Source organism: Triturus cristatus, chromosome 5_1, assembly GCF_964204655.1.
Source record: "Triturus cristatus chromosome 5_1, aTriCri1.1, whole genome shotgun sequence".
Classification (NCBI taxonomy): domain Eukaryota; kingdom Metazoa; phylum Chordata; class Amphibia; order Caudata; family Salamandridae; genus Triturus; species Triturus cristatus.
The window spans coordinates 148,562,907-148,588,900 of NC_140587.1; the positions used below are offsets into that span (position 1 = coordinate 148,562,907).

Consider the following 25,994-nt stretch of genomic DNA (forward strand, 5'->3'; position numbering starts at 1 on the left):
ATGGCAACTTAAATGTAGGCTTTTTGGTGAAGCAGAATTTGCCTATTTAAATATGGTATTGTATCTGGCTGAAGTTCGGCCCACGTAAATGTTGTGTTCTTGAATTGAAAATGTGACAATAGTGTTGTGAGCGTTTTTCAGGAGGTCCAGAACATTAGCATAACGTTAGTAGAGGCACTAAAGGTAGGCTTTTAACATTGTTGTTTGGATTTCCTTTATTCATTAGGGGATGATATATGTATGAGAACGTAAATGTGTTTCAGCTTTGGGGAATACCTACGCAGGAAGGTTAAAATAGAACATGTGCATGTAGGCAGTTTTTGGGGGCATCACGTGAATGTGCTTGCCTCGGCAACATTGCATTACGTTTGTGTGATTAATAAGCAGTTTGCCTATACCTACGCAGTTTAAACACTTTGCCGATACCTACGCTGCTTTAAAAACATGCATTAGACTGTGTGTTTTATATTTGGTTGCTTTTTATATGTCTGTAGGGCACGTATTTGTGTCCTTTTTTCGGAGGGCACAAAACACGAGCAGAAAAGCAGGTTTTTCAAATGTTTTGGGGGGGGGGGGGGATTTCCTTTATTCATTAGGGGGTTATATATGTATGAGAACGTACATGTTGTGTTTGAGTTTTGGGGAATACCTACGCAATAAAGTTTTAAAAAAAATAACATGTAGGCAGTTTTTAGGGGTATCGCGTGAATGTGCTTGGGGCACGTACAGGTCTTGTTTTTGATTTTGTGATTTGCTGTGTTGTGAGCGATTTTCAGGGGGTCCAGAACATTAGCATAACAACGAAGGTAGAGGCACGAGAGGTAGGCTTCTTTAATTTGTGTTTGAATTTACTTTATTCATTAGGGGATAATATATGGATGAGAACGTACAAGCTGTGTTTGAGATTCGGGTAAGTAAAGTTAAAATATAACATGTACATGTAGGCAGTTTTTGGGGTTATCTCGTGGATGTGCTTGGGGCACGTACAGGTCGTGTTTTAATTTTCAGATTTGCTGTTCACAACATTATGGGGCAGTTAGGGGCAGGTAATGGTTGTGCTACTCTGTATCAATCGGTGCTTACTTGTGGCCTTTTTTATACAGACCAAAACACGAGCAGAGCACCAGAGGTATGAGAACAAAGGTAGGATTTTTTTCCTCGCACATTTTTATTTACTAAATGTGGTATTTTATCTGGCTGCAGTTTGTGGCACATAATGGCTGTGGTTTTTAGTTATTAAAGTGCGCATACTGTTGCGTACTTTTTTCCCCCCATCGGCCTACAAACTTCACATTGCTACAGAGGTACAAGCACAAAAAGGTAGGTTATTTTTTATGTTTTGCTCAATTTGCTTGATAAATTATGGGATTATATATGGGTAGGGACGTACATGTTATGTTTCAAACAACATAATGCCACAGCATACCACATACATACTCAATAAAACAGCTAAAATACAATACCATTAGCAAAACAAATGGCTGTCACTTAAACAAATGCGAGACCTATTGCATTCCCAATGCTTGTTAAGATTGGATAGGGCCCACTACACTTGTCATGGAGGGCCCTGGGAGCCACAGGTTCCAACGCCCACACCAATTGCCCTGGAGTATACTCAGGCATAGTAGCCTTTTGGTCATACCAGTGCTTCATGAGCTCCCGGCTGGCCTTCAGTTTCCGGTTTGCCTTGTACATGTACTCTGCCATTCTAGATCTCAGTCCTAGCACATAGTCAAGCACATTGTCCATAGCTTCTTTAAGAGGCTTCTCTAAAGACTCTCTTAGCAGGCTCAATGGCCCCCTCACAGAGTGTACAAACAACAACTCAAAGAGACTGAAACTAACCCCTTTCTGTGGCACCTTCCTGTAGGCATGGGAGGAGAAAATATCATCTACTCCTGGGTTTCTCTGACAACCCATTTATCATGCCCTTCAGGCTTTTGTTGAATCTCTCAACAAGACTATTTGCTTGTGGGTGACAGGGGGTGGTGAACTTGTAGTTAACACCATACTCATCCCACATGGCAGTCAGATAGCTGGACAGGAAGTTTGTGCCCCTATCTGACACCACCTCTTTTGGAGAACCCACTCTGGTGAACACACCAAGCAGTGCTCTAGCCACGGCAATAGCATCAATGGTTTCAAGACGTATGGCTTCAGGGTACCTAGTGGCATGGTCACCTACCACTAAGATATACCTATTCCCTGATGCAGTAGGTGGGTCCAGGGGACAAACAATGTCCATCCCCACCCTTTCAAAAGGAACCCCAACAACTGGCAGTGGTATTAGGGGAGCCTTTGCCTTGCCACTGGCCTGACAGGTGACACAGGAGCTGCAAAACCCCTTTACCTTTTCAGACATATGGGGCCAGTAGAATCATACTCAAAAGTTTTGTTCTAAGGCAATTTAGAGGATTTTTGTAATCTTAATTCATTCACTGAAAGGTGTACTTTTTTAACACAAGTCCTCATCCACACCGCTGAGCACCAAATGTTGGAAAGTAGATTATTGGTGGGGCAAATGTAGGTCTGCCACTGGCAAGAAGGACACGAACACATGATAGGACTCAGCATAGGTCTTAGAAAATTATTACCATGCTCAACCCTTGGTAGCTTGGCTGCGAACAAGCAGGCTTAATTTCAAAGATAGGTATGTAAAGCATTTAAAAAACACCAATTCAGTAAAAAATTCAGACACAACACATAATAAAAATCCAACACCAATTTATAAATACAGGAATTATTTTTATCTTTAAAAGGACACCAAAACGACAAAAATCCAATGTAGGGAAGCGGAGATATGAATTTTCAAAGATATAGAAAAATATGGCACTTAGAAGACTATAGCCCCATATTGGGATACCTGCTCGCGATAGACTGGGTCAAAGTCAAAGTTTCAGGCAGACCGCGATGTAGCCCTGGGCGGCTACAGCTCGTGGCAGGTCCCGGTCTCAGTTTCTACCTTCGGACTTAGAAACTTTTCTGGAGCTTTTCTCCCAGACGTCCCTCGAAGCTCCCAGCCAGGCCGGATTTGGTGAGGGTTCACCGGATTGCCTTGCGACGAGCTCCCGGTCATCTTCCTTCGAGCGGACTTAGAAACTTTTTCTACGGGCGCTTCAGCGGGGCAACCCAGGAGTCCAGGCCGACACACGATTGAAGGCAGGCGGCTTGGCGTTCGCGGTTGCTCCCGGCCACCTTTCCTTTGAACGGACTTCAAAACTTTCCTAGAGCTTTTTCTCGCGGGGTCCCTCGAGGCTCTTCGTGTAGCTGGATCCGGTGAGGGTTTGCCAGCTTCGGATTTCTTCTAGTCCCAGTCAAACCCTGGAAGTTGGACCGACAGAGCTTTTAGTGGGACGAAACTGGATGGCTTGGCCGGCTCGCGGTTGAAGGCAGGTGGCCTGGCTGGCCAGGTGGAGTCTGTCCCTCTATGGAGCTTTTTATCAAAGTTGCTCCAAAGTTCTCAAAACTTCTTCCTGAAGTTCCTCAAGGGGTCCCAAAGCGTCTCAAACTCACTCCCAGGGTCTGGAAGCTCCAAGATGGTCCTTGAAAGTTTAGGACTTCAGTTCCCACAATCCACTGGTACAAAACCCTTACAAATCCACTGGTGGTTCTCCAAGGTGCGGATTTAGGTGGTGATGTTCCAGATTAGCTCTCTTAACCTGTAGCTTTCAGGGAGTCCACTCTTTAGTTCTTTTTCATCAAGATAATCCACAGGGTTGTAGTTTCAGATGGTGCAGTCTTCAGAGGTCAGGCCTTAGAAATCTTTGCACAGCAATCTTCTCAGCTTGGCAATGTCTTGCTTCAGTAAGTTTCAAGCAGCCGATCTGAGGGACTCTGCCCCCCTCAGATATTTAATCCAAGTTCTCTGGGGCAAGCAGGAGGTCAATCATGACCAATGGGAGCAGGCTAACTCCCCAAAGATAGGACCACATCCTGTAGAGTGTGGCATTATTTTGTCCCTGAGTGCATCAATTCTTACAGATTCATAATGGCTGATTTTCCAGCAGAGAGTCAAGAGCTGGCTTATTTCCATAGACTCTCCCCTTACCATCTGCACATACCTTGCCTAATCCTAGGTCTGGTTGGGGTCAAAAGTGTGGAGTGGAAACTGACACTAAGGCCATCCCCCTTCTTTTGAAGACCATGGTTTACGACTCCTCCCCCTGCTCTGGCATTCCTGTGTAGGAGCACACTGCCCTCCCAGCAGAACTGGTTAACCCCAGGGACTCTTTTTCACCTCTTCAAAGCAGCCAGGCTAATCCACTTAACTCTGACCAATCAGAACAGACCACTGGAAAGCTGAATTTGGATCTCCAAACAAGAAAGTCTTAAAACTTCTTGTCTGTGCATTTTAGGAGAAATTTAACAATATGATAGTTAGATTTATTAATACCATTCTGGGAAGTCTTTGAATGGTATTTCTAGCCTTTTCCCATCAAGCGTTATTAGTTACTAACCTCTTGTCATGTCATGTCATGGCCTGGGATTTGCAGTGGGGAAAATGACTTGGGCCATTTTTTCAGCACTAGGGCTTACAAAAACGTATTTTATAAGTACTTCACTGATTTCTACAGGACCCCCACCCCATGTGCAACTAGGGGAGACTTTAGGGGTTCTGAATCTGCAGAAATATTGTAGATCCTCCCTCCACAGTGCTCCTAGCATCAAAGTCGAATTTGAGCAGCACTTCACCACAATGTGGGGAGTGAAATGGGACATTTCATTTAACCCAGGGCATATAAAACTCATTTTTTAAGGGTGTACCTTATAAATGTCTGGCCCCCCACCCCTGGGACACCTAGGGGATACCCTGGGGGTTTCTAATATGCCAAAACATTGTAGGTTATCCATTTTTAAGTTCCCCAAACCCCAGAGTTGAGTTTGGGCACCATTTACTTTTTTAAAGCAGTCCGGGCACCCAGGGCTGCTTTTAAACTGACCTCAGTCTTCAGCAGTGCACACATGCAAGTGCAAGAAGAGCTGCTGGCCTCTAAACTGCCATGCCCTAAGGTACTAGGGACTTCTAGGTAGTTTCAATCCCCCTGCCCTATTATATACTAGGGGCTTATAAGGTAGGTCATGCCAATCACAGGGGTACCCCACCATACCATTGTGTACCCTAGTGTATGTAGGTGTTTTAACTGTATTCTAATGTGTCTCTTTCAGCATAGCACTAGCCCTGTGCCTGGTTAGCCAGAGCCCAGGGTCAGTTAGAGTCAGTTAATACCAGTATCAGTCAGCAAAAAGTTGGGGGGTGCCCAGGGCACAGGATGACTTTGCAACAACATTCAATTGTCAATGCTGAATAAATGTACAATTGATCGCAAACAAAGGAGAAGGGACTGTGGCTACATAAGGTCCAGCACATGTGCCCCTAGATCAGCTATAAACATAAGGAGTGTGCTGTTCCTTTGTAGGGATCTAGGTCTGCCAGTCGGATAACTCAAAGGGAGGGGGTGCACCTTTTAGGAGCAAGGGCCCTCACACACCCCAAAGGGTGTCATGGTTAATCATTGGGCAGCTCCTCATTGGGCCGGCGCTGCAATGCCCAACGGGCCCCCTCAATGGGGCACTTTGCCAGCGTTCTTTTCTTTTTGCCGGTGTGAAGAGTTAGGGTGGATGAATAGGTGTGAGCAGAATGGGAAGTGAATGTGTGTTAAAAATGACTAGAGGGATCCAAAGGCTCCTTATCAACATTTTAGAAGACTGATAAGCCAGTCCACACTATATGGACAGGAGATGTATGTACACAATGTGTAAATAACATCAAATTCCACACAAGGTAATTCCCTGCCAGATACATCATCAGCACCTGGCTCTCAAATAGCTGAACAGAACTAGGAGGACATGCTGTGTTTAAGATGACAAGATAAGTGAAACAGGGAGGCAAGTGTGGGAGGGAGACACCACTGTAGAGTGGTGTGCAAGGAACGCAAGGGGGCAGAGATTGGAGACTGGCTAAGGCAAAGGTTTCAGAATGCCTGCCGTCACCATAAAAGAGAAGCTTAGCAGCACATGGAGGAGCAAAAACAAAGAACAAGATCAGGGCTGTACAAGGTTATTAAACAAAACAAAAAAAAGTAACAATACAAGCAGGGCGGTTCCCGGAGGTGCAGGTTATGTTTTCCACATCAACTATTACTAATATTCCACAGCAAAATGGTTTCAGTGAAAACAGCTAAAAACATATTGCTCAAATATATATGAAAAAGGTGCCTACGCATTTTACAGCCAACACAGTTTTATTTCAAACTTAACCCAGTATCATGATTCAAATCCCAGCAGCCCTTAGCCAATATATATACCTGTACAGGTGATGGTAGCAAGACTGCAGCTGGAGGTCTGGCAGAAGGAGGATTCAACAAATTGTTGCCCAACGTTAGTCGGTCCAGGTTTAGTATCCGGGTGAGGCCGGTCACATCTGTCTGCCTATTGCCATCACTCCCCCTCCTGCTGTTAGCTAGAAGAGTGCCAAACAAACCAGTAAAAGTGAGTAATTGTTAAAAAGAAATGTAAATATAACTTAATGTCAGCCAAGATATCAATTTTAGGTTATTTTTCAACATTCCAAAGGTAACTTAACAAAATAGCATAAAAATATACGAAATAAAACAAAATCACTGACATTAACGTACTTGAAACTAACAATGGGAATGAACTGTTGTTAGGATCCCTCAAAGGCTTTCTACTTTAAATTGCACATTGCCATTGTTGGCTAAGCACATCAAATGACACAGTCTGAACCTGCCATTCCACACTGAAAACCTTAGGCACCCGACACCCACCGAGGTGTACAAGTCCTTATAAACTTCGTCACAGACTACATCTAACAAACCCTCACGACCCTGGCAACCATAGACTACCACACATCCATTATCAACGTCCACTTAGATTCTTAAACCACACACTAAATACAATAACAATGCCCAAGCCTGTCTTAAGCAATGCAACAGCCACATGAAAAGGGTTAATTGAAACCAAACATGCTGTAATGTGCTGTAACAGCCCTATGTGCTATGACGGGGTTATGAATCAACATAAGCACTACGCCTTCACCAAAGTGTGTTGACTTAAAAGGAATCTGCATTTGGTTTTAAAATTAGCGTGTTCATTCAATACAAATTTTTGTTTTGCTTCAGCAAAAATAACAATGTATTCTATTTTTTTAACATGATGCCACATGCCTCCTTCTCCATGTTTAACTGTAGATTAAAGGTGAACTTTTCACGACCAGGCAGCCTGTGATTAACACCAGCTAACAGGTAAACCCGTTCTTGTAAAACAACTATGCTGGGTGCCTGGTTCTGCAAAACTAGGTTTGGTTTCAAATTCAACACATACCAATGCCTTGAATGAAAGCACTGGGTTCAGCATATGTTGCTACTTGTAATTTACCCAACACGATCTGCCCGAAATGAGCATTCGCTTGGAGTCTAGAGATCCAATGGAATATTGGGCAAATAAGCTCCTCTCAATTCGGAAAGAGAAATACAATTCTGGAGTGCGAGAAAGCAAGATGACCCAAAGGACACAATCTTGAAGACCATCAGGTATGCATCAATTATCAGCGTGGCATTATTTGGCTCAGAAAAAAAAAGACATCAAAATAAAATAATGCTGCAAGGCAAATAGAGAAATAAATCTAATCTATTAGGGCCAATATTTGGGGTTCAATATTATAACCATTAAGATAAGATTCATCATTGCTTTGTTATCTATAATTTTGATGAGAATTTTAATTCATACCAGGTACATATGGTACAAACATTAATTGTTATAAAATAGTATATGCCCATGTCTATATCTTGCAAGAGATGCTCTGGAAGGTCTGTAGTATTTCTGACATCTCCCACGTTCCTATAAGTCTAGCCAAAACAGGGTATGGGACGTAAATGGCTCTTGTCCTTTTCTCCACAGAACTAAAGGCTACATACATGCCTCTGGGAGCTTTATCTATAGATATATATGTATATATAAATATACATATATATATTCCTCCAATCAACAATCCAAAAAGCTCTTGCCGCAGAAGAACGTCAATGGGGACTCATGACATTTTTAAAGGTTGCGTTGTAAATTGCTGAAGTGAATTCCATTGAGCAAGCATATGAAGCAAGACCAGCCACCACAAGTGTGGATTATAACAAAAGAAAGTTTTGAAGGAGGTCAAATGGTAAACTTTAGACTATATTTTTCATTACTTTATCAACAAATCACAAGTTTAAAGTGACTTATAAAATATTACAGAACTAGGTGGGTTTTTTTCAATTTTACTGGTTTTTAATGCATTTTTCCAAAAATTAAACAAAAACAAAATAACAAAAGTACTTTGTTCTCATGATGTGGATTACATGAAGCATAGGTTGACAGATCTCGACACGGAGTTATCCACACAGAGTGCTACTAAGTTCGGCATCGTTAAGCATAAAAAACGAACAATACAGGTTCATGTAGTAAAGACATTTTTACAATTCCAATACGTAGGACCAATTGCTAACCCAATAAACATTGCATGTTGTGTAATTCTTTAATCAGTAAGTTCTGGATGTGCCAGTAGATAGGTGCGGAATGGCTGCCAGACGTGTTTGGGGCGGGAAGCAGGCGGAAGCAGGGACGAATATACATCACTAGTCATGTCACAATACATCATATCCCAGAGCCATGCGCCCACCAAGGGCGATGTAGTACCTCCCCAATTCAGAGAGACCTGTCTTTTGGCCAGCACTAGCACAATGGCAGTAAAGCACCTAATCCCTCAACTCAGCGGAAGCACATATCCCAGTAGGGCAAGCAAGGGTGTGTGTGCGAGCTCTGTCTCAACCATCTGTTCATTATGGCAAAACACTGCTTCCCAATAGGCCAACATCGTAGGGCAGTTCCATGCCAAATGAAGAAAATCAGCCTGTGCCTTCGCACATCTCTGACATTGTTCTGGTTTCGAACGGTCCATCTTTGCAAGTAATACTGGGGTAACAAATTCTATGCAGGTATTTAAAATTAAGATGTTTATAGTTATTGGACACTAGACGTGTCTGTTCATAACAGTATGCCCACATCTTCTAAGTCACATGTTGCACCAAATCCCTCTCCCAGGCTGCATGGGTACCACCCCCCATCATCGGTCGCAATGCTTGTGCCCGTTGGTAGTCTGGAGACCAAGTGTGCTCCATCTGCCTCTGCAATAATGGTAGTTAATAGAGGGAGAGCAGCAGGTTCCCCAGTCTCGGGGCGAAGCGCGGCCGCCAGCGCGGTCCGCGTTCTATGTACCAGAAAGCGGTCAAGCATGCTGACATCTCGATCCACCGTTATATCTGCCAGAGTTCGGAGTAAAAAGTTCTGAAACACGCAGCCCACAGTATCCACCAACTGCGTCAGAGCGCCCGCTGCGTCAGAGCCTCAATGGTGGGTGCTATCCAAGGATTATTTAAAATCGGCAGATGTGGGGAATACAACTGTTCAGCCCCCAGGTATCTGCGCAAGCGCTTCCAGGCCCAACTCGTGATTTTTTTTTTTTTTTTTAATTGTTCTTTATTGTTTTAAAACGGACACAACCCCAACCCACCCCCCACCCCCTTCTCAGACAAAATAATTCTTTATGATAATATTTACACACAAAAAAAAGGAATATACATACAAACATATATTAAGTACTTAATTCAGTATCTTTAAGATTTTAACCATTGTGTTAGAGGATCCCATATCTCTAATCCTTTTGCCCTCTTATTTTTCCCTTTTCTCCTATATATAGCTAATTCCAGGCTATGTGTCGCTAGCATGCGATAGCGCCATTGTTGAAATACTGGCGGTGTTGGATCTAACCATGCCGAGGCTATACATAATCTTAGAGTTGACATTGAGACAAATATTAATCCTTTTATTTCACTCGGTCGATTATTATCATCGATACCCAGCAAAATTTCCCCCACAGAGATTTCAATTTTGATATCAAGAATTTCTGATAAAAAATCAGAAATATCTTTGATCAGGCCCTGTAGGGTGCGACATGTAGCGAATATATGTACAATATCTGCTTTGTAGAGATTGCACCTAGGGCATCTTGTCCCCTTTCCGGTCCCCCATTTTGATATTCTACTAGGTGTATAATATAACAAAAAAAATGTTTTGTAATATTGAGCTTGTAGTCTGGTGGACATTAATAATGTTTGAGAAAATTCGAATGATTTAATCACTGTGGTGGCCGACATATCTAAGATTTCCTGCCATTTTATATAATATTTATCCAAATCATCCGGACACAGGCCCAGGAGGTGATTATATATTTCTCCTATTTTAGTCCACTTTCCTTGATTTACAAAATCTATACATTGAATCTTTTGAAATTTCGATCTGCCACCACCTTTCCTTAATATAAAATCCCTGATTTGAAGATATTTGAAAAAATCTCTATAACTGATCATATATTCTTTTCTAATTTCTTCGAAGGATTTTATACCTGTGGATGTAGAGAAACAGCCCAGGTGTGTAATCCCTGCTTCTATCCACTTTTTCATATATATATCTTTGAATAGTTCTGGTAGGTTGTTGTTATCTGATAGTAATGTATAATATGAAAACCTTCCGATCCCCAATATTTTACGAATATTACTCCATGCTTTGAGTATTCCTAGAAGAGTTTTAAATCGAACTTTTTTATAGTAGCTGTCGTATAAGTGTAGCCAGAAATACCCCCAAGTGCTATCCCCTAGTATTAATTCTTGCGGTGTTGGGATTCCGGTAGTTGGTCTATTTCCTTGGGTGATAGATAATAGCTCTCTACAATATGTCATTATAGCTGACCAATAGTATAGTTTAATATTAGGCAGAGAAAGTCCCCCCCTATCTTTAGGTAGTGATAAAAATTTAGATGTTCTACGTGATCTCTTGTATCCCCAGATAAATAGCGAGAACATACTTTCAATGCGTTTAAACCATTGTGGTTGAAAATCAAGACAGATGGTTCTGAATAAATATAGAAATTTAGGCAGAAAATCATTTTAATCATGTTGCACCTACCTATAATGGATAGATGAAGATTATTTAATCTTCTTAAATCTTTATCTGTTCGTTGTATTAATGGGTCAAGATTAATTTGAATGAGGTTGTCTAATTTCGCTGTAATATTAACCCCTAGATATATGGCACTATCCACTACACGGTTGTCGTTTATTTTAAGTTTATCATTAAGTACTATCTGTGCTTTGTTTTGGTTCAGTTTGTATCCCGAGATCTTGCCAAACATTTCAGCCTCCCTTTCTATGGCCTGAATAGAAGCTGTAGGATTTGTTGTTACCACCGCTATGTCGTCTGCATAGGCAAGTGTTTTAGTTTCTATATTTCTTATCTTGATTGGGTTGATTAAAATATTATTTTCGAGTCTGTTAATAAACGGATCGATGAATAGTGCAAATAGTAAAGGGGAGCATGGGCACCCCTGTCTTGTCCCTCTAGTTATACTAAATTTTTCAGAGGCGGATCCATTTACCATGACTACCCCCTGAGGTTTAATATACATCATTTGAATTGCCTTGATAAAGGTTGCCCCGAGTCCGGCTCTTGACAAGACTGACCAGAGGTAGGTCCAGGAGACCCTATCAAACGCCTTCTCAGCGTCCAGCAGTATAAGCGCCATAGGGTCTCCTGATACCTCAGCCATGTCAAACAAGGTAATTACTCTTTGTATGTGATCCACGGTGGATCTTCCGGGAATAAACCCATGCTGATGGGGGGACACAATCTTACTGATGATCGGAGCTAGGCGACTAGCTAGTAATTTTGAGTATATTTTAGAGTCGCCATTAATCAGGGTGATAGGGCGATACGATCCGAGCTCTTGGGCCTCCTTATTTTTTTTCAAAAAGACAACAATTTTTGCGTTAGACCATGACTCAGGGGGCCGTTCACCTTGAAAGACATGGATAAATAGATCAGTTAAAATTCTCTTTAGGGGTGCACTAAAGGTGACATAAAATTCTGTAGGGATTCCATCAATTCCAGCTGCCTTTCCATTAGTCAAGTTATTCATAGTTAGTAGTATTTCATCCCACGTTGGTAGATAATTAAGACTATCTAAATCTTCTTGTTCTATCTTGGCAATGGGGAGTTGATCTAGGTATTCATCGATCTTATCTTGTAGTTTACCCTCTTCTTTATATAACTCTTGATAGTATATTTGAAATGCATTTTTTATCTTATTTATATTCGTTGTGAGTCCTTCTCTGGGATCGTTTATTTCTTTTATTAGATTTGCAGAATTTTTTTGTCTGGCTTGTACCGCTAGTTGATGCCCTACTTGTTCACTTAATTCATATACTAATTCTTTATTTAGCGTTGCTTTGGTTATTGCTTTCTCGGTATAAATATCTATGATAGCATTTTTAGCTATTGCCACTTGTCTTATTTGGTTTTCAATATCTTCTTCTATTTGTGCTGCCATTGTTAAATTTTTCTCGGCGTTTACTAGGATATTATGGAGCTTCTCCATATGTTCTTTTGCCCTCCTGTTGTTATTAAATGAAAACCGACTGGTTTCCCCCCTAATTCCAGCCTTCATGGCATCCCACACCACCTCAATCGTGGTACTACCAAGGTTGTCCTCCAAAAATTCGGGTATCCATCTGTTCATATGTTGACAAAACTCTTTATTCACCAGCAGTGCTCTTTCGAATGTCCATTTTTGTATCTCCCTACCCATTTTTCCTTTCTCTAAATTAAGAATTAGGGGGTTATGGTCTGACAGGACTCTTGGTAATTTGTCTATTAAGCAATTATCTATCAGAGAACCGGACATCAGCATATAATCTAATCTGGAGTGTTTTAGATGGGGATTAGAAAAAAAAGTAAAGCCAGGATCATCTGGATGTTTAATTTGCCAACAGTCTATTAGACCGTGTGTTTGACACATCTCTTTAAAGGCCTTATATACTTTTGGTTTCCTACCCTTATAGGTATATCTGGGGTCCATTGACCAGTTGCATGGAAGGTTCAGATTAAAATCGCCACAAATGATTATTGGCAATTGCCATTGTACCAATTCGTTAGAAACTGTTTCCAAGACACTTGGATCGTCACTAGTGTTACCGTAGATAGTACATAGAGTTATTTTATTACCATTCTCCTGTGTACATTCTGTAATTGCCCAGCATCCTTGATTATCAGCTATTGATTTAGAAAACTGTATCTCACCCCCTTTATATAGAATTGCCACTCCTCGTGTTTTTGATCCTTGCATTGAGGCTGTAATTAATTTATATCCCAGTGTATTTAGGAGGTGTTGTTGTGAGCCTTCGATATGTGTCTCTTGAAGACAAATAATATTGGCCCCGATTGCTTGTAATCCTATCGCCACCCTCTGTCTTTTACTTTGGTCGTTAAGACCGCATATATTCATAGAATTTTTAGCCTAGCCATATATACATGATTTTCTCTTTTCCCTTTTTAATAATTTTGTCTGGTACAGTATTTAGTTGTGTATTCTGATGCAAATGTATACGAGTGTATAGTTCCTCTTTAGGCCTTTGTATTACTTCCCTTTTTAAGGTTAACTTCCCATTTTGTCTGAGATTGCTCTCCTCCCCCCAGAACCCCCCCACCACCCACCTCTCCCCCACCACCCAAGGTGGCAATCTGGTTCCGGAGGAACCAGTATGATGACGTCTGTGCAAATGCGTGCTCGCATCTCATTCCCCCCCCTTGCTCCCCTTCTATCCAACTAAATCTGTACAAATATGTATATTATAGATCGTTTTCTCAGCCCTCTAATTCTTTTGAGCTATATCTACAAGTTTAAGTGTCAGCTTTACATATATAGGATTACACGTTGATAGAATGTCGCTATATACAATCTACAAGGTCCATTCTAAGATTGCTACTTATAGCTCTGTAATTTGTAAGGTGTGGATTTCGGCTGGAGTTCTCTTAAGCCCATGCAGAAGAACAGTGGCGAGTGTGTAGGAACGGGCCTGCGTGTGCTCGGGTTTCAGGAATTGAAGGCGTGCATCCGGGTGATACCAAAAGTAGGCGTAATGTGCCAGTGCCACCAAATACAGGTAAAAATCAGGTACCCCCAAACCCCCTCCTCTCGAAGGGTTGGGCGAGTGTCCTCCAACTCACACGCGCCTGCCTCCCGGCCCAGATCAACCGAGTAAGCATACCTGTAAGGGTTTAAAAAAAGGTTACCGTGAGTGGGATAGGAATGTTCAGAAAAAAATTAAAAAATCTGGGGAGCCCAACCATCTTAATTATTGCTATGCTCCCCGCCATCGATAATGGCAATGTAATCCAGCAGTCTATCTGCCCAGAACGCCTATCAATAGCTGGACCATAATTTAGCCGCATCACTGCCGAGGCCACACGGTGTATAGTCACCCCGAGGTATTTGGGGGGGGGTGGAGGGGGGCCATCGCACCACCGCTACGGGAACTCAAGCGTGAAAGGCGTGGTGGCATCCGTCAGGGGAAATATTTCAGATTTCTTCCCATTAATAACCAGCCTAGAGAAAACGCCGAACCGTACCACCTCTCTCATAATAGGAGGGAGGTTTAGAGCCAGCTTGCGGATAAACAAAAGAATGTCGTCCGCATATATTGACGCAAGCAGGGGCCCCTGATGAAACCCTATTTCCCGCTGTGAGTGCCGTTCCTGCAAATGCCGCACCAGTGGGTCCATCACGATAATAAAAAGTAAATGTGATAACTGACACCCTTGCCGGGTGCCCCTCGACAGAGCAAATCTGTTAGACAATACCCCATTTATACGTAATTGTGCATCTGTGTTAGTGTACAAAAGGCGAACCAGGGACCTAAAAGTTTGAGGGAAGCCAAGTTTAATCAATGCCGCATGCAAAAAAAACCACTCCAAGGAATCAAATGCTTTTTCAGCATCTAATAAAATCGCCGCAGCGGGGAGCTCAGGATTAATTGGATTAATGACTGCAAATAACATGCGTAAATTTACTGAAGTGGACCTGTTTGGCATGAAACCTGACTGGAAGTGGGATATGATCTGTCCAATTAAACGCGAGATACGCGTGGCCAATACTTTTACTAATATTTTGTAATCCTGGTTTAGTAGGGATAGGGGCCTGTACGAGGCACAGTTGTCAGCCGGTTTACCCGGTTTTAATAGTAGGGTTACTATCGCCTCGCACATAGTGAGAGGGAGTTCACCTGAGTCCAACCCCTCAGTGTAAACCTCTAGCAACTGCAGGACAAGTTGATCCTTGTAGGTCTTATAAAACGCACCAGTGGGGCCATCTGTTCCAGGGGCCCGCAAGCCCTCCAGGCCATCTATGACCTCAATAATTTCGTCTGCACCAATGGGAGAGGCGAGGAATTCCTGCTGTCCCCTCTCCAGCCATACCACTGCTATTTTGTTTAGGTATTCCATCAGTGATTCACCAGTTGGCGGAGCGCACGTGGTATAGAGGCGGGTATAGTTGGACAAGAAACAAGATTGAATGTCAGCACCATCCGTAACCTGGGTGCCGTTAGTATCTTGAATCCGCGTTATATATACGGCTTGCTGCCTGGAGTGAGCAAACGTGCCCTGGTTTCTCTCCCTCTCCGTATACCCGGGCGTGTGCATATTTCCCCAAGTAGGTCATCTCCCAATGTGCCAGCTCCTGGAACTCACCCAGTAGCCTGGAACGCTGGTGTAGTGGAGCGGGGTTCACACCGGTCAGCAACCGGGCGTCCAAGTCCCGTAGTTCCCCCTCAGCAGCATCAAGCTCTCGGCGAATCGTGCAGAGCACCCCGGATTGTTTAGCAATGCAGATACCTCTGATATAGACCTTAAAGGCCTCCCGCAGGTTGGTGTAGCAGGGCACCGAACCAGTATTTATCTGAAAATATTCTACTATTGCGTCTTGCACTTCACTCTTAAACACGGTATCCAGACGCGCTTCGGAAGAGAAGCGCCAAGTCACGGACAGACGCACAACAGCAGGCAAGACAAGTGACCGAAGGACAGGTTAGTGGTCCGAGAGAGTACGTGGCAGGTGATCCACTGTCTGGAAATTGAGTAAATCAGAGGTGACATACCATCGATCTATGTGGGACCAGCTACTGTGTGGGGCCGAATAAAATGAATATCCCCTGGCAGCCGGGTGCCGGTGTCGCCAGGCGTCTGCCAGCAGGTGTGTCTGTATTAACGCCAGGCTGTAGAGTAACGTTAAAGTCCCCACCAAATATTATAGAGTCAATTGGTATGGCAGTGATGCGAGTTGAAATACTAGTGAAAAAGTCCTGAGCATCCACATTAGGGGCGTAGATATTTATGAGCAACAGTCGCTGTGCACCAATAGATCCAGCCACCAAGAGTAAACGGCCCTCGGGGTCCTTGATCACAGTCTGAGCAACAAATAGGAGTGTTTTACGAATTAGTATACAGACCCCCTCCGGGAGTAGGTACTATACCCATCAAAGTATTGTTTGTCCCCCCAGGCGGCTGCGAACCTATTGTAAGACTTTGGGGCGTTGTGGGTCTCCTGTAACAATGCAACATGTATGTTACGCCTAGCCAGATACGCAAGCACCTGTCTACCCTTACGCAGGTTTGAGAGCCCACCGACATTCCATGACATACATCATAATTCAAGCCCTCTAGAACTCCCTGCCCTCGCCCACCCCTACTGACGTATTACTGTGCGGAACAGTGCAACATTATGGGTATGTTTAGAGAGCCAATCATCGGTGCTGTCCATGACCTGTATACAAATAAACAGAACAAAAAAGATCAACCGGAACTCGCTCCCAACCACCCCCCACCCACATCAGATATCCCCCCAACCTATATACGGTGAATCCAGCACATTTCACTCTCACAAAACAAAGAAATCAAAGAATTAACCCTGCACACAGTGAGAGTTGTAAGATCTCCTAGGGGGGAAGCAACGCCCCGAGCAAGCCACAGATTGTGATAATAGTGCAACATCAGTTATGTGTAACCACATCCTTGCAACAGTAGTGTAAGTGTGTGTCACTAGTGAGATAAAACTAACAGAAGAAGAAAAGGCATCACATCGGCCCGTTTGTTGAATATGTCCGAGTTTGTGCCGAAGACCAGGTTACCTCAAAAAGGGCAAATAGCAACCAGTTGCTCATCCCATATCCCCAGTCCTTGCGTGCATCTATTTTCCAGGGGAAGCAGGTTGCCCCGATTTATGGCGTTTCCAGTGTTCTGTTGTCTCTGCCGGAGTGTCGAAGATGAATGTTTACCTTTTCAACTGTACACGCAGGCGCGCAGGATACAACATTGTGTAGTGGACGTTTTCGTTTCTCAAAGTTCACTTCATTTCTTGAAACTTGCGCCTGGCCTCCTGCACCATAGGTGTAAAGTCTGGGCAGAACGAGAGAGTCATTCCCTGGAACTGTAGATTTTCCATCTCTCTGGCCTTTGGTAGCGCAACGTCTCTGTTGTGGTAATTCAGCAGCTGCGCAATGACAAGTCGGGGGGTGCACCAGTATTGGTGGATTCTGCAATCCCCGCAATTCGCAAGTTATTGCGGCGCGACCGCGCTTCAAGATCCTGCGTCTTTGCCGCGGTTGTTTTCAGAAGGCGCTCTACGCGCTCGTTCCTCGCAGTGTGGGTGTCTTCGACATCAGAAATGTGCCGCTTAGCACTATCTATGCGGGCCTCATGTTGCTCCAGGCGGCCTTTCATACCATCCATCCGCACGCCCAGCTCGTCAAAACATGCATCGATTCCCTTGAACCCACCTGGCAATTCATCCCGACCCATTGTGCTCGATTATTCACAGAGGCAGTACAGGGAATCAGTTATCACAGAGAAATAAAAGAAAATAGGTAGGGTGACTGATCATAACAGCTTACGTTGAACATTTGCAACATCTCCAATAATTCACCAATGAGGACAATCCAAAGTAGCTTCCAACCTCTACAAAGGAAGAATTTAGGAATTTTCCATACCAGGGCAATGCAAGGGTTATGGACTTTGTACAGGAGAGGGTTTAAATTAAATATGGATGAGGGGTTGAGAAAGAGGAAGGGAAAACGGTTTGGAAGGGGGCAGTAATAGGGGTGGGGGGAAGAAGTACAAGAAAGTGAGTTGAGAGACACAATTGGTAACCTCATCTAAATAGTGTGGTAGATGCCATGAAGGCAAAACGAAATAGAAGGAGGCGCAACCTTTCTGTTGTGTACATTTCACTGTATGTGCAGTCTGGTAATATCAATGTGGAGAGGGTTAGGGGTAGGCCATCATATAGCCAATACATAGTTCAAAGTCCTTGAGTAACCCCACCCCCTAGAACATGTAGGCGTACACTGGATTCTATACCTTCTGTTACCAATCCTAAGGAAAACGAACAAGTACACTGTTTAGTACTGAGAGACTTAGACAAAAAACAGTATCACCATAATAGAACACATAGCAAGTTGTATTGGCCTATTTCAGGCTTGTTTCAGAGTCCAAACCAGTAAGGTATCTCACAAATATTGCAGCTTTGTCATGAATGAACACTGCTATATCATCTCCCATAACCACCTTCTGTCGCATAGGAATCAAGAGTGAGGTGAACGTTCCTAGCTTTCTTGACTCCTTTCTCAATTACTACATTTCTTGCTTTCTTCTGTTGATCGTCATACTCAGGTTTGAAAAAAGGGGAATCCGAATCCCTTGAGGAGTAGCTTTTCCTTTACCACTGCCACACTGAACATCTTTCCGGTGTTTTTTTCAACTTCCAGTGTTGGCAAAAACATACCTCTGGACTGGTCACCTTTCATGGAACCCTTGGTTAGCAGTAGAGTTGCCTTCTCTAACACTCGGTTCTTCAGAGCCTGAGAAAGTTATTTGAGGGGAAAGAACTCTAGGAAACCTATCAGTCACAGTGAGTACTGCCAGGGTAGATGTGTGAAGATTGGGCAACCTCTCCACTGTGTCTTCTAGGCAGAAAATGGACATCACAGCATCTAATTCTAACAGATGTTTTGGCCAAGCCATCTCTTTGCAGTTGAGCATTTGCTTCTACTTTCTCAATTGATAGCCCCACAGATACAGTGGTATACTTTGAGATAGCCAGATGTGATTCGATCTGTTCCAGTTTCACCTCATAGGACATCAGCCTCTGTTGTTTCTGTATATGTGTATATAATATCCATTTGCATGTGTTCCCATTTGTCACGCTGGATAAGTCTTCTGGGCAGTGTCAAGTTGGTCAATTACAGAAGATGAACACCCTTAACCTGCTTGTGTCAGCAACATTGCCCTAAGAGGTCCGTCTTTATGCGTTTGCCCCAAAATTCCTCTAATAATGGCACTAAGTATAATTTGTATTAGCTATGGTGTCTTAGGATGGAGACAGTAAGATGCCATCCATCACAGGCAGAACTAATGCAGTCTCTCAAGGACTTTCATCTCAAAGGTCTTGCACAAGAACTTTCTGTAGGTGGATCAACTGGTTAAGAGTTAATCCCTTCTGGAAATGTATGCAAACCACTTGCATTTTGTAAGTCATAAAAAAGGGCAGCATCTGTGTAGCAAGAAGGAAGATCGCCTGCCTCCGAATCATCATCCTCTGAACAGCAACAATCTTTATTCGGCATGACAAAAGCATCACATTCAGATTCAAAGAGTTCCTCCATAAGAGCACATTCTTGGACCACAGGGATAGGTTATGCCAAATGTCCTTCAAAAAACTGATCAGGAGGAGGAGGAGCCTAGCGCGCAACCAAGATGGCCGCGTAGGTGCGAGGCTCCCGAGGACCTCCGTGACCTCCTACATAAATCCTGAAAATATCCTGTCCTAGATGAGGGGACTGTGTTGGTGAGCCCGAGCTGAGGTGTCACCCGTTTTCCGTTTCCAAATTGGACCTCGGACACCGGCGGGAGCACCGATTGAGGTTTGCGGCCTTCTCCACGCCGGCCCCCCGGATTGGAGTTGCGGGGCGATCCGGAGACAAAGTGATCAACAGCGGCGGACAGGGCTGGGCGACTCGCGTACCCCGCACTTTCACTTTCGCTTTTGCACCCTCCTTGCTGTTCGGGCGAGGTTGGGTTGCGGGGCGGTGTGCGGTGGTGTGGCCTCGTTGGGGTGCCCTGCTGGCCCGCCGGCTGTGATCCGTCCTGCGGACCTGTGGTGGCCCCCCCCCGGAGCCCGTGAACTGGTTTGTCGGCCTTTTCCGAGGTGATTGGCACGATTTGGGGACTGAAACCATGTCCACAAAGCAAGATGGCGACCGGGCAAAGGTGAAATCGACCCGCCGTGGCGCGTCCCATCAGTCCAACAGCATGGACCGCTACACCCTCCAGAAGGGATCTCCCGAGGTGCCGCATCGGTCCCCTGAGGGCCCGACTGATGCTCCTACGCTGCCCGCGGATCTGACCCTGCGAGATGTTATGGGCGCTATCGCCGAGATGAAGGCCTCGGTGGACCAGCGCTTTGACACACTGGCGCAAAAGATTGACTCGGTCCACGTGGATGTTGGCCTGGTGAGGGCCGATTTATCCAAGACCAATGACCGGGTCGATTCTTTGGCCCACACCACTTCGGGCCTTACGGCGGACGTGGCGGCCCTCCAAAAGGAGGTGCGCCGGCTCGGCCAGGCGAGCGCCCTGATGGATCGTCGACTGGAGGATTCCGAGGGTCGGGCCCGGAGGAACAATGTCCGCATTGTCGGGGTGCCGGAGGGACGCGAGGAGGCGGCGGCGGACCTGTTTGTGGAGGATCTGATTCTTACCCACCTCCAGCCCCGGGGGCGGAGTAAATTCTTTGCGGTGGAACGTGCCCACAGGGTTCCCGGAGGAAGACCTAAGGCCGGTGCCCCTCCGCGGCCTCTCATTGCCCGGATTTTCAACTTTCGGGACAGAGACGCTATCCTTCAGACTTCTAGGCAACAAGGACCGGTCAGACTTGACAATATGGATGTGAACTTCTATCCTGATTTCACCCCAGCGGTCCAGAAGCAGAGACTGAGCTTTCTCGGAGTCAAACGTCGTCTACGGGACCTGAACCTCAAGTATGCGATGCTTTTTCCAGCTAAGTTGCGGGTGGAGGTGGATGGCCGCACGCACTTTTTTGATCGTCCCGAGGCAGCCGGGGACTGGTTGGACTCCTTGCCCGGGGATCGGGGCCGGGGGGGTGGGGGGGGCGCGGTTGGAGGGGAGGGCTCGCCGGATTAGGACTGAGGGACTAATAGTAGGCCTTGCTCTGGACAACATTGTCGTCTTTTTTGACTGTTCGTTAAGTCTCCCTCCTGTGGAGGTGGTACGGGGTCTCTTGGGGGCTCTCCCTCCTCCTCTGGGGGACTAGTTAGTTTAATCATTCATGGGGCGACAGGCACACTGCACTTTGGGGGGGCTATTTGGGCTCATGCAGGGGTGCAGGGAGGGGGGAGTTCTGTCGGGATGGGTGGGTTGGGGTGGGGTGTTGTTTGTTTTTACCGCAAGGCAAACCCTATATTGTATTTGTGTTTTTAAGGTGCTCTCGGGGGGACGAATGATGGCTTCTGTATGTGATGGGGGGTAGGGACCTGACTTTGTCCTGGAACGTTAACGGACTGGGGGATAGGATTAAGCGAGGTGTGGTCCTGCAGTATTTGAAACGACTTTCGCCAGATGTGGTCTTTCTGCAGGAGACACACCTTATTGGTAATTCCTTTTGTGCCATGAATCGGCGTGGCTATCGTTTGGTGGCCCACTCTGGCTTCACGTCGGGCTCACGGGGGGTGGGCATCATGGTGAAGAACTCGCTCCCGTTGGAAATAGACGAGGTGCGCCATGATGAGAGGGGACGCTACACTGTCTTAGTGGGGAGAATGGAGGGTAAAGTAGTTGTCTTTGTATCAGTGTACGTCCCACCGGGGTTACAGTCCACGACTTTTGCAGACCTAGGGCGCCTCCTCCTAGACCTTCCGGGGGGGCTTCTGGTGATTGGGGGGGGGACTTCAATGCGGTGGTTTCTGGGACCGTGGATCGTCACCCCCCTAGGGACCTCCCCCGGGCGCAGGCGTGGCTGTCCGGCTTCTTAGATACACTGGGATTGGTGGACTGCTGGCGCTTAAAACATCCCACGCAGCTGCAGTACACTTTCCACTCGGGTGCCCATGGTAGCCTCTCGCGGCTTGATTATGTCCTTGTCCCTGCGGCCTATGTTGGGAGGGTAGGAGAGGTGCGCCATTTGGCGCGGGGTATTTCAGATCACTCCCCGCTCCTGTTGCACGTTGATGTCTTCCCGAGGGGGGAGGGCAGAGTAGCTCCAATCAATGCCTGGTACCTGCGCGACCCCACCATTCGCGCTGATTTGATTAAATCCTTGCAGCGGTATTTCGATGAGAATGTGGGGTCCGTCCCTTCGGCTATCTCCCTGTGGGAAGCTTTCAAAACAGTTCTTAGAGGGGAGGCCCTCTCCTTTATTTCCCATGCCCGGAGGCGCGAGCAGGAGGAGGTGACCCGGGTGGAGGCCGAAATCGCTGAATTGGAGGGTGATCTAGAGGGTGGGGTGACGGATGCTGCACTGCATGTCCTACAACTTAAGCAGGCGGCCTACAGGGCCCTCGTCACGGAGGCGGCCAGGGGCCTCTATAGAGAGCAACAGGGGCGACTGTATGATGTGGGTGATAAGGCTGGTAAACTGCTTGCATGGTTGGATAAAAAGGAGAGAGCGAGTCGTGTGGTTCCGCTGATTGAGAGGATGGATGGTGTGCGTGTCACCGAGCCAGAAGACATCGTCTCTTGTTTCGCAGATTATTTTCGCGAGGTGTATTCCCCGGTTTCTCCCTGCTCGGAGGATGATTCCCATGCCCTGCTTAGGGATATCGCGCTGCCTTCCCTTTCGGTGGAGGACAGGGTGTCGTTAGATGCCGCTCCTACCGCCGACGAAATTGCCCTCGCCATACGCTCGGTCGCATCCGGCAAGGCCATGGGCCCGAACGGCATCCCTATCGAGTTGTATAAGCTGCGACCGGATGTACTGGCACCCCACCTCCGTGCGATGTTCCTGGCGGCCCACTCGCTGGGCTCCCTCCCGCCGGACCAACGTCTAGCTACAATCGTGGTGATCCACAAGGAGGGGAGACCTCGAGACCGGGTTACATCCTACCGGCCTATCTCGCTCTTGAATGCGGAGCCCAAAATCCTCGCCAAGGTGCTAGCCAACCGGCTGGTCGGCGTGGTGGGCGACCTGGTCCACCAAGACCAGTCTGGCTTTATTCCCCATCGCAACACGGCCCTTAATCTGCGGCGCTTGCACGGGGTGCTCGCGCGTGTCCCGTTTGTGCGGGAGCCGGCCATATTGGCGTCCTTAGACGCCACCATGGCGTTTGACACGCTCGAGTGGCCATACATCTGGGCCATGCTGGCGAAGTTTGGATTTGGCCCGGGGTTCATCAGCTGGGTCAAATTGTTGTATTCGGGCCCATTGGCGCAGGTGGTGGTGAATGGAAGAGTATCGGTCCCATTCGAGCTGGGACGGGGCACACGACAGGGCTGTCCCTTGTCGCCGTTCCTGTTCGCGCTGGCCTTGGAACCCCTGGCGGAGTGGCTGCGGTGGCACCCTTCCATCCGTGGTCTCCATTGGACCCCCGAATATGAGGACCGCGTGTCCCTATACGCTGACGATATCCTTTTGTACCTAGCCTCCCCGCGTAAATCATTGATTGTCCTGGTTGATGTTTTGCGCTCATTCGGCCGCAATTCAGGCCTTGTCATCAACTGGGCTAAATCATGTGTGTATGTGCTTTCCGGGGAGGCTCCCGTCCTCCCGCGGGGCTGTCCGATCCAGATTGCCTCACAGGGGTTTCGGTACCTGGGGGTTTACATCACTCTGGACCCGGAGGCCCGCTACGAGCGGAATTTGCTTCCCCCCCTCCAGCGCTTGAAGGAGGACGTCGCGCGCTGGCGGCGCCTGCCGCTTTCGCCGCTCGGCCGGGCGGCATTGTTTAAGATGATGTCGTTGCCACGCTTCCTGTACACTCTCCAGAATACTATGGATTTAGTCCCGGCGCGCTACTTCCGTGAGGTGGAGAGTCTACAGCGCCGCCTGTTCTGGGACGGGAGGCCGCGTATTGCCCTGGCGAAGTTGACGCTCCCATGGTACGACGGGGGGATTGCCCTCCCGGATATTAAACGGTATTACTGGGCCTCCCAGCTGGCTGCAATTAATCATGGCCTTTACGGGCCCGCCTTAAACCCGGCATTTGAAATGCACAAGATGCTCCTGCCTGGTGGCGATTATAATCGAGCGCTCTACTCTGGCGCGCCCGGCCCCCGCCTGACGGGACCTACGCGTGTCATGGTACGAGTATGGCACGCGGCTAACGCAGCTATGGGGTGGAAGGACCGTTTGACCCGGGCATCACCGTTGTACGCGTCTGAGAGATTGGGCTCCCTGTGGACCTCGAAGGGCTTCGAGAAGTGGGACACGATCGGCATCAGTAAAGTGGGGGACCTCTGGACGAGAGGGGGATTTAAAACATTCGAGACGCTGCAGACGGAGTTTCAGCTGCAGGGCAGTGAATACTTTCGGTACTTGCAGGTCCGTCACGCGCTGGGCTCAGTCTTCCCAGACGTCGCCTCCATCCCGGAGTCTTCCCCCCTGGAGGATAGAGTGCTGGATGGCCACGTTCCGGACAGCACGATCTCCCTTATTTACAAAAATTGATTAATGACCGCTCGGGCCTGCTGACTGGCCTCCGCGAGGCTTGGGTTGCCGACGGGCTGGAGTTGGACGACGAAGACTGGATTTCCGCGGTGGCCTCTCCGAAGGAGGTGGCCATACCGGCTCGCCTTCGCTTCGTCCATCTTAAGATACTCCACCGGGTTTACATGACGGGGCCCAGGCTTCTGCGTATGGGCTATGCTGAGGATGGGTTGTGTAAGCGTGGGTGTGGTGCTTTGGCGACTTTTTTGCATATTTTGTGGGAATGCCCGAAGGTGGAGCGATTCTGGCGTGGTGTGCATGAGGTCCTGCGAGTGGTTACGCATGTCGCGCTGCTGCCTGAAGCGAGGAGATGCTTGCTGAATGTGTGGGAACCAACTGACTACTCGGTTCCGCAGACGCGATGGGTGACTCTGGGATATATGATAGCTAAGCGTGACATTGCTCAACTGTGGGGATCCCAGAGGCCCCCGGCGGTGTCGGCCTGGAAAGAACACATGGATTGGTGCATGTTCCGAGAAAAGGTGGTGTATGTGGCGAGGGGTAAGCCTGGGGCATGGGTGAAAGTATGGGGCCCCTGGAACGCCTACCGCGGGGGTATCTGCGCGCCACCATTGCTGCCTGCGGCCTCACCAGCCCCGTCCCCTTAGTTGACTCCTTTCCTAGCCCCGAGCACGGAATTCCCCCAGTCCTCGATCTGTTCCCCTTCCCCTCTTTAGACTCCTGTGGATGGCTGGGGTCCCCCATTAGGGGAGCACGTGCTGTTACTGTCGATTGCAGGTTGCCTTGCGGGTGTGGTTTTTGTGTTGTTTGTGTAAAATGAAACCGTATTGTGGGGTCAGAGTGATGTGGCCCACGACGCTGATACCTCCTGATTTTGCTCCTCTGCAACGCCAAGTGTTTTTGTATGTATGTCATATGCTCCTGTCATTTTAGCGGCCGGCCGGAAGGTTGTAGGCCCATACCTGTATATTCTTGAGATTGCAATAAACGGTTTCAAAAAACAAAAAAAAAAAAAAAAAAAAAAAACTGATCAGAACATTTATCTTTTGGTACTGTGATAATGTCTGCCAACTTCAAGGCTTTTGAAGGTGGAGCTGAAATGGGCACAGAGGGAGGTGCCAGTGCTATAGGTGGTGGCAAGAGCACAGTGTTGGGTGTCTAGCAGAGCATATGCTTTGTCAGCATCTGTGGAGTTGCGGAGGTGAATGGTATCTTGATAAAAGACACCAATATCACCAAACAGTTTGGGAATAGCCTACAGAGGGTAACAGGCCCTCTTGATAATATTGAACATGACCTGCCAGAAGACGTGCTCTGTGCTGACTGATGGAAATGGGAAATTGTCTCTTTTTCAACATCAGAATTAACTCCAATGAGGAAG

General features: G+C 46.7%; 1 protein-coding gene across 2 annotated transcripts in view; it reads right to left on the reverse strand.

Annotated features, from left to right (window-relative positions):
- The window catches only part of LOC146830440 (ranBP-type and C3HC4-type zinc finger-containing protein 1-like), a 540,476-nt gene that overhangs the window by 290,646 nt on the left and 223,836 nt on the right, over positions 1-25,994 (reverse strand). For both annotated transcript variants that reach the window (XM_085604678.1, XM_085604679.1), the window contains exon 7: positions 6,306-6,460. In XM_085604678.1, the coding sequence (XP_085460804.1) occupies positions 6,306-6,460 (155 nt within the window). The remainder of the gene's footprint in view (positions 1-6,305; positions 6,461-25,994) is intronic.